The following is a 9,883-nucleotide window of genomic DNA, read 5'->3' as shown; positions in this document are numbered from 1 at the left end:
GTTTTGTTTCTTTTGTTTTTTTTTCCCAGTAACACTAAGTTACTTGAATTACTGAGGTATGTCTTGTCAATGTTATTGGGAAGTTTGGAGTATAGATTTAACCCAGAATCGCGACAGAGGGAAAGTGACCTTACACCTTTTATAATTGTGGCGCTTTGTTTGCAGGTGACATCATTATGGGAGGAGGGCTCTGCCGGAGAGTTGAATATTATGCAAACTTTGGTGGTGGCCAAAAAGAACCATATGGTGAGTCTTCAGAATCCTGACACAGATGAAAATACAAATAATTTAAGCACCTAAAGATATGTACACACCTTTTGATGGATGTTGTCCATCAGAGATCAAGCCCCAATTCCCTGAGGCAGTATCGCTGGGCCGGTTTGCACAGGCGTGTCAGCTCTATGGCTGACAACTTGCTGTGTTGCTATGCAGGAAGGCGGAGGGACAATGGAGGGCGTGTGCATGACATCACATGGCGGGTGGGGGAGCGGCATGAACAATGGGATCGGCCGTCGCTGGTGGTAAGTTCATCCACCAGACAGATGCGCCGAGAGCTTGTATACACACCTGATTATCGGCTGAAAATAAACGAAGATAAACAATGGTATCTCTCTTCTTACTTCAAATTACATATTATTATTTTTTTAGGATATCCCACAGTTTAATGTTTAGGATCCGACAAAGAGACAGATCTGTCTGATCGGAGAGATCTTTTGACTGCCCATGCGGAGGCATTAAATCTTTTGTGGATTGGCCTTGTGATGCTGCCTCACCACCCCCAGCTGCTGTCCCCCAAATGTTCTATGTGCTGCCCCCCTCCTCGGCTCCAATGCATTTATACTTTACCCGTCGCGTCGTCTCCAAGTATCTACGCTGATTTCTTCATTGGTGCTTCACGTGACTAAACGCTGATAGTCATGTAGGGTGCCAATGTGGAAATCAGCGGTGGACACTCTGGGATGGCGTGACAGGTAAAGTATCAATGCAAGGGCACCAGGGGCACATAATAAATTTGGGGGGACAGCAGGCCAGGGTTTTCTGTCGCGTTTGTCATTTACGATGATAGCATACCGTTTCTGCCGCACACCTGATCAAGCACATGTGCCTGAGATTTCCCAGCATGTCCAACTGAGGCATGTGACCGATTTCAGCCAGAAATTGCTCTTAGTGGGCACCGATTTTTCTTCCAATTAGATAATTATCAAATCGGATATTTGATCGGCTGCCAAATCGCCTGATGTATGGCCAAATTTAGACTATGTTGGATATCTGAGAATGGTAATGATTAGATTGTGAGCACCTCAGATGAACTATTAGTGACATGACCATATACTTTGTAATGTCCTGTGGAAAGTCAGCACTTTATCAACTCATAGTAATAGCTTGCTTTGTATTTTTGTTCAGAAACTTTTGATTGGTCCTAGAGGAGAGCGGATACAGCAGATTACACAAGAAGCTGGGCGAGACCTAATGAACGCCTTCCTCTGTGACGTCCGGCTAAATCTTACTGTAAAATATAGGAAGTGATGTCAGACTCCTCTCTGTAACCAGGATCTAATTGGATAAAGAGAACGCCAGACAGTTCTACACTTGGAAGTCTAGAGTTTTGTTCCTTTTCAAGTCAGAAGCCATCCCCTACTTCTGCTTGAAGGCTACAATGGATAAACAATGTGATGAGAATATCCTGCATGAAATGCTTTGCGAAGCTGGAAACTTTGTTCTGCTTACAAAAAGCTAAACTTTCTACTTGAAAGAAACTTTACTTTGTACACTGTTTTACCACAGACTCCTGCATTGGGTTAGTGCTACCATTATGGAGTACATGAACAGAAGGATTTATCATGTGAGAGAAGGGCGTGGTATAACATGTGGCGCAGTTCACCGGCCCTTATTCAGTAATGCTAAGATGGAATTCAGGATCCTGAGCAAGAGATCACAATTTCTTTCCTTGGTAATGATTTCTGGACTTTGTTGTTCTTTGCACTTAAATGAACCCAAGTGTGTGTTTGCTGGTAGAGGTAATGGAAATTCAAAAATGATGGGAACACTTTTTAAATGTTAAATGTTGATTTGAAGCTTTCGGTGGAGTGTTTATATTGCACTGAAATGGGGCTGCCGCAAGGAGGTACAGTTAGGTTTATTTATCAAAACTAGTGTAAGGAAATCGGATTTTATCTTTTTTTCTTTTTTGCACTGGCTTTATATATATGTCTGCCACACTGTTACATTATGAATATGAACTTTTCTGCCTAAGCATTCCTATTTTCTAGGCTCTGTTCTTCCCTGGCTGGTGATTCTCTGCAGCTCTGTCCACTACAACACTTACAGCCCCGGCCATTCCTTAAAGGGCATCTGAAGTGAGAGGGATATGGAGGCTGCCATAGTTACTGTATTTCTTTGTAAATCCATGCTAGTCACCTGGCATTATGCTGGTCTGAGTCACACACATGGATCAAGCATACAGCTAATCTTGTCAGACTTCAGTCAGAAACCTCTGATCTGCTGCATGCTTGTTCAGGGTCGATTGCTAAAAGTATTAGAGGCAGAGGATCAGCAGGATGTCAGGCAACTGGTATTGCTTAAAAGGAAATAAATGTTGCATCCTCCATATCCCTCCCATCAGGTATCCTATATATGCACAGGCAGAGGATGATGCCAGGCACCTGACACCAATATATAAGAGGTCTGCCATGTGGGGATAAGGCTGCTATCAGTATATAAAGAAAACCTGAAGCAAAAAAAAAAAAACCCTTATGATATAATGTATGTGTAGTACGGATAAGGAATAAACCGTTACTAGCAAAGTCAAGAGTCTAATAATTTTTTCAGTTATATAGCTTTTTTTTTTTTTTATAACTTCGCATCATTCTGTCATATTTGCAGTTTACAAACCACACTCTGTATTTTAATCTGTAAAACAGAGCAGTGCTAATGACCCTTTGAACCTTTCTGCAGTAAAATGTTATCTCAAACTGTGTCTCACCATTTCTTGGCCGTTCAAGTGCTTCAGAAAGCAGGACTGTTTTTGACCCAAGTTGGGTTGAATAGCTCAGAGAAGCTCTCTTGCATAGAAAACTGACATTTCTTAAACAGGAACTGAAGAGAGAGGTATATGGAGGCTGCCATGTTTATTTCCTTTTAAACAATACCAGTTGCCTGGCAGCCCTGGTGATCCTCTGCCTCTAATACTATTAGCCATAGCCCCTGAACAAACATGCAGCAGATCAGGTGTTTCAGACTTTAAAGTCAGATCTGACAAGACTAGCTGCATACTTGTTTCTGGTGTTATTCAGCTACTACTGCAGATAAATAGACCAGCAGGGCTGCCAGGCAACTAGTATTGATTAAAAGGAAATAAATATGGCAGCCTCCGTATACCTCGTACTTCAGTTCCCCTTTAAAGTGTATCAGAGCTGATTAAAAGAAAAAGTTTTATACATACCTGGGGCTTCCAGCCCCATAAGCACGGATTGCTCCCACGCCACCGCCCTCTGCTGTCTGCAGCCCCGATACCGGGTCCTGTCACTTCTGCCAGTCGAGGGCCAGTCTACGCAGGAGAAATGCACCCTCCACGTATCTGTCCGGCGGCTGCTGGAGAGATGTGCAAAGAGCGCACTTCACTTACGTCAGACTGGTCCCGACTGACAGAAGTGACGGGACCCGGTATCGGAGCTGCGGGAAGACTGAGGATGGCGGCGTGGGAGCAATCCGAGCTTATGGGGCTGGAGGAAACCCCAGGTATGTATAAAACTTTTTCTTCTAATCAGCTCTGGTTTCCTTTAACCCTTCCTGTCCTGGAAAACATTGACTCTCCTCTTTGCTACTAATGTTCTGTTTCTTAGCGATACTTCAAATACAATTCATTATATCAGAAGTTTATTTTTGCTTCTGGTTTGCTTTAACATTGTGGCTAAAAAGTGAACTTTTAACTAAAGTGAAGGGACTATGGAGGCTTTCAGTAATGACTTAAAAACAAAAGAATAATAATAAACCTCTATATTGTATTGTATACGCACAAGCTTGCTGGTTGTGCTGTTCCTTTGCCTTTCACTTTCAGTTTTGTGGATCCAGAACAAGTTCTGCCCCGCTGGCTGATTGCTTGTTCCAGATAAGAGCTCCAAACTACTGGAGGCAAAACCTCACCATCACTGCCAAGCTATTGGTTAAACGGACAAAATAGCAAACACAATAATTCTCACATCAGGCATCCTGTAATCAAGATGCAATAAGCACTTATTTACAGCTATTATGTAAATATGATGGTAGCCCACATATCCACATTATAAAGTAAGCAATATAAAAAATGATGTAATACAGGGCATAAAGAATTGTTGCATAGGAGTCCCTCTCCTGCTCAATGCTGGAATAGCATAAAAGCAGATGGCCCTGACAGGTGTAATGTAACCTCGCAATATGCAGCATATTCTGGTACATCTAGATACGTAAATCTTTCATGCACGTAAGAATGACTAGACATGGCTACTGTTGTACGTATGTCTTCCTTCTGATTGCTTCTGATTCCATATCATGGATAACAGGTTGTAGATGTGTCCAGCATTTGATGCCTCTGGTTTTTACACCCCGTTCAACTTGCTCTCTTTTAACAAGTTATTGCTGTACTATCAAAAATGTATTCAAATAGCCACATTTCTTCTATAAATTTGAATTTATATAAAAAATAAAGTAAAAAAATGCCATTGGTGTTTTGCAATAGTATGCTTAATGTGAGCATGGTGAATGCCCTGCATGATTGTTTCTTTGTTTTCAGTTTAGTCTTTGAACAAAGATGAGTGTAGACACTCATCTTTGTTCTACACTCACACTTGTCAGTGCTACACTCATCTATTTGTAAATTTCTTAAAGTGTAAAACCGCACTCTTGCACAGGACAGAAGGAAAGCATAAAGACCTGCAAGACAAGACGCAGAACATTTGATGATGATTATGTTATCCATTCAGTCGTGTCAGACTCTTGGCGATTCTATGGGTTAGCTTTCTCCATGCTGTCCGATCTTATACCATTTCTGCCAGTTGCCTTAAACTCAATCCTGTGTCAGCTTTGATGGTGTCAAGCTGACGTGTTCTCTGGTGGCCTTGTCGCCTTTTGCCACTGATCAGTCCTAGCATTAGATCTTTCTCTAAGGAATATGATCGCATCACGTGGCCGAAATATGAGTGTAAAGCTGGTGATCTTGCCTTCCAGTGACATGTCTAGTCTCCTACGTTCCAATACTTCTTTGTTCGTCATTCTTGCTGTCCATGGAATGCGAAGCAACCGTCGCCAGCACCACAACTCGGAGTCTATATTCTTCTCTGCTTTTCTTAGGGTCAAACTTTCACAGCCATACATGGTTATGGGGATAACAATGGCATGAACCAGTCTACATTTGGTCGTAATGCTAATATCTTTGCTTTTCCATACTTGGTTCATGCTTACAGAACATTTATAGCACACTTTTCTCCTGGCGGACTCAAAGCGCCAGAGCTGCAGCCACTAGGTTGTGCTCTATAGGCAGTAGCTGTGTTAGGGAGATTGCCCAAGGTCTCCCTACTGAATAGGTGCTGGCTTACTGAACAGGCAGAGCTGAGATTCCAGAGGTCTCCTCTGTCAGAGGCAGAGCCCTTAACCATTACACTACTGCATGTATTTAGGGAGTTTAGCCAATCTAATTACTCCTCATCTGTGACTAATCACAAGTTGTAATTTGATCTCTCAGCTGACTGCCACATCCTTCAGGAACACTTTAACCACTTAAGGACCAGAGGATTTTGCTGTGATCTGTGCTGCGTGGGCTCTCCAGGCCCCCCCCCCTTTTTTTTCCCTACTAGGGGGATGTCCTGCTGGGGGGGGGTCTGATTGCAGCCGGTTATTTGTGTTTTGGGGGGCTCCTCAAAGCCCCTCTCCGCAGTGATTTCCGCCCTCTCTGCCCCTCCCTCCCTCTCGCTATGAGTGGCGCAGGACAGAGATCCGTCCTGCGCCGCCTAGGATAGGCTTCAGCCTATCAGATGCCAGCGATCCCCGGCCAATCGGAGGCCGGGGATCGCCGATCTCCTTTTATGATGTAAACAGCAGGGATTTCTTCCCCGCGTGTTTACATTTCGCCTGCGAGCCGCGATCGGAGGCTCGCAGGCTGTTCACGGAGACACCCTCCATCAACTGACATGGAAATGTAATACCACTTACGACCTGTCGGCGTTAGGCGGTCGTTAAGTGGTTAAGCATTATACACATGCTGGATGGTTTCCAGGTGAGGTTGCTGTATAGGGCTGTCTCTGTCAGGCACCTAGACAAGACACAGAACATTTATATTGCGCTTTTCTCCTGGCGGACTTGAAGTGAATGCTTTGAGCAGAATGTGTAGGTAAGCTCTCCTGCTACATGGAAGGGGTAAAATTGGCCAATCAACATTGGATGTGTGTATGCACCTTTAGAGATGCCTTTGCAGCAAATTATGATCTGAAATAAGGGTGCATACACACATCCAATTTTGATTGGCCAGTTTTACCCCTTCCATGTAGTAAGATGGCCAACATTTTAAATACTAAGAACAAATTGTGTAGGTAAGCTCTGTGGAGGTGGTAACATTGGCCAAACATAATTGGATGTGTGTAAACACCCTCCATACAGAGGAATGAGTAGAACACTGAGAAGTAAAGCCTGGTACCAACTTTCAATTCTGATTGGTCAATCACTGACCAATTTTACCACCTCCATGTAGTATGAGGGTTTACCTGCGCAATCTGCTCCTAGTATTCCATATGTACTGACCCTCATACTGTATGGAGATGTAACATTTGTCAGTGATTGCCCAGAATTGTAACTGTGTACATTACCATTGTTACATTTGTATAAAGTTAGTTGCCTGGTTGTCGCTCTGCCATCAGTAATGTCACACAGCAAGAGATTGTCTGCATGCTGCTTCTGATTGCATAACTGACAAACATAGGAGCACTACAACATCCAGCAAGAAGCATTTTCAGAAAGGAATAACCACATCACTCATTACACATTTCTTTTACAGCCGCGTGATGTCTTTAAGAGGAACCTGAAGTGAGAGGGATATGGAGGCTGCCATATTTATTTCCTTTCAAACAATACCAGTTGCCTGGCATCCTGCTGATCTTTCAGGTATCGGTAGTGTCTGCATCACACGCCTGAAATGAGCATATGTCAGAAGCACCTGATCTGCATGCTTGTTTGGGGTCTATGGCTAAAAGTATTAGAGGCAGAGGATTAGCAGGGCAGCCAGGCAACTGGTATTGTTTAAAAGGAAGTACCGGTAAATATGGCAGCCTCCATATTCCTCTCCCTTCAGATGCTCTTTAAAAGAAATCTGCAGAAAAAGGGACATGGAGGCTATGAAAGTAAAACAGTTACGATCATGAAACATTTGCTTGTGTACTTTGTTTATAAGTTGTGGGTTTTTTTTGAGTGTTTTTCAAAACCAGAGATAAAAAAAATACACAAATTCTTTAATAAAAATACTTTATTAGATTGTTACAAATGACATAAAATTGCATGCATTGCAGATTACGTGTAAACCATCTTCTCATGATGTACTCCGGCGTACAAAGCTCCTTGGTGGTCGAGCGGTGATGATGTCAGAGCAGCAACAGAACCCTTACCATTACTAAACTCAGTAATGGTAACGGTTTCCTCGCCAACTCCAATGCCTTTGTCCTGGTGTGTCCGGAAACGTGGCAGAAGGATTTCCTGTGGAATTAGTTACAATCTAATAAAAAAAAAAATGCTTGACTTGTGCTAATTTATGTTGTCCAGAAAAATCACTAATATATATACAGTATAATTAACTATATAGCTTATACAATAAAAAATGTTTACTGTAAAGTGCTCAATATTTGCTAAATTTGGATGAAGACATTAAAATCTCACTTAATTATCAATTCCATTGTATGAGTTCTAGAGATTAATCTGCACAATGTATGATGTATCTGTTGCTATGAGAGATCAGTTAGTAAACTCGCCGGTTGTTATTATAGGAGGTTTTGCTGCGTCCGCAGTTCCCTTGCAGCGCTTAGGAGAGGTGAGCATAGTACATCATCTATACTGTAGTGTCGTTTAACAAACTTACAGTATATGATGATATCCCAAGCACAACCCCTTAATGCCACAAGTTTCATTTGTTCCATGGATAGATTTCAGATCTGGGGACAAACAGAAAAAAAGGTAAATAAAACCGCTTTCACAAATAACTTCACAAATTATTTTATAGCTGTCAAACTACAAGTCCCAGAATTCCCTTATGTGCTCATACTGGAGCTTGTAGTTCTCCTGCCTCGTACCATCAAGCTGTGCTGGTTTATTTAAACATCATAATTCATATTTTGTTGCAGCTTCTAAAACTATTTACAAAAACTTGTTTCAAAAAGAAAATAATCTGCTTTCCTCAAATATCCAACCGGCTATAACTTCCTGTTTGCCCTGTTCCAGATCAACTATCAATCAAGCTTGGTACAGACTTTCAATTATGATTGGCCAATCACTGACCAATTTACCATCTCCATGTACTATGAAGGTTTACCTACACAGTCTGCTCATAGTATTCAATATCTGTTAGCCCTCATACTACATGGAGGTGGTTTAATTAGTCAGTGATTGGCCAATCTTTGAGTGTTGTACCATGCTTAAAGCCTTGTACAAACTTTCAATTATGATTGGGCAATCACTGACAAATGTTACCACCGCCATGTAGTAGGAGGGCCAACGCATATTGAATACTATGAGCAGATTTTGTAGCTAATCCCTCAAACTACATGGAGGTGGTAACATTGGACAGGGATTGGCCAATCGTAATTGAAAAAGTACCAGGCTTGAATGCAGCTAAGCAGCAATATAGACCAATACACTTTTATTCAGTTGCACCTTTTTTGATTTAAGCATCATTAAGAAAACATTTGTCAAGAAAGGTTACATAATATTCCCCCCCAAAAAAATTCAGCATATTAAAGCAAACAAAATATAGATAAATACAAATGAGATGTTCAATTTTTTCATCTCTGTGCTAACTGTACAACCTCAGATAATTATAATGCTACGGTTTGACTAGAATTCCTATACAGAAGTATTGCAAGTGCAGCCATAATAAACTATACTATTCTCATTATTGTATAAAATAATCATTCAATTTTAAGAACCACTGATTCATTTGTAGAAAGCTGACATCTGATTGGCTGCTATTAAATACTCTGCAACCACTGGGCTTTGCTCCTAGTTTTTCAATAATTCCAAATAAAAATACAGTTCAATATGTATTACAGGAAATTAAAAAAATATAGTTAACCATAAAGAAGTATAACAGCTATATTGCACATCCCCTTTAAGTAATGTGTAATGGCCCCAGATGTGGCATGTTCATACCCGATTGGCTGTGATGAGTTCAGTAGCAGTATAGCAGAAATGGTCCATCGTCCTCATCCTATTCCATTCCCAGAGGGACATCCAGTGATATAATGGCTGGAGCCAGGGTAACTCCTTTATAAGGTCCTGGGCTCATTTACATATTTGTTGGGTGCTTGGAGAACAGACCAGCCCCCTTTACCAAAGTCAGCACAAACTGATAAAGAATGTGCAGGCATGGCACACATTTTGCTGGTATGTACACAACTAATGTGGGACTGCAAGATAAAATGGCCATGAGGTGCCTTACATGGGGTGAGCCCGCTGACCTAGCTGTTTGTTGTGCAGTAGATATTTGTAAGAAAGCACTGCATTGCATCACTGTATGTACAGTGCAGTCAGTCTCTTCATCTTGTTTTTTTGTTTGTGAAAAATGCTGTGAGAGATTTAAAAAAAAATGTAAACAAATTGTAAAGATATTCAATGCATTAAGAATGTAAAAAAGTTTGTAGAAAAAAATTAAATC

General features: G+C 41.5%; 1 protein-coding gene across 2 annotated transcripts in view; it reads left to right on the top strand.

Annotated features, from left to right (window-relative positions):
- ERAL1 (Era like 12S mitochondrial rRNA chaperone 1) overlaps positions 1–7,868 on the top strand; it is a 42,371-nt gene extending 34,503 nt beyond the window's left edge. Inside the window, exons 10-12 of one of the 2 annotated variants that reach the window (XR_011026439.1) lie at positions 166–246; positions 1,405–1,951; positions 7,530–7,868. Coding sequence is in view for 1 of the 2 variants with exons in the window: in XM_068270139.1 (XP_068126240.1) it covers positions 166–246; positions 1,405–1,527 (204 nt within the window). In the remaining variant the exon portion in view is untranslated. Of the gene's footprint in view, positions 1–165; positions 247–1,404; positions 4,698–7,529 lie in introns of those variants that run through there. The other variant, XM_068270139.1, reaches the window with a different exon arrangement.
- Positions 7,869–9,883: the final 2,015 nt, after the last annotated feature.

Source organism: Hyperolius riggenbachi, chromosome 2, assembly GCF_040937935.1.
Source record: "Hyperolius riggenbachi isolate aHypRig1 chromosome 2, aHypRig1.pri, whole genome shotgun sequence".
Lineage (NCBI taxonomy): Eukaryota > Metazoa > Chordata > Amphibia > Anura > Hyperoliidae > Hyperolius > Hyperolius riggenbachi.
Note: the sequence above shows the minus strand (reverse complement) of the source record. Positions and strands in the feature narration are given on the sequence as shown.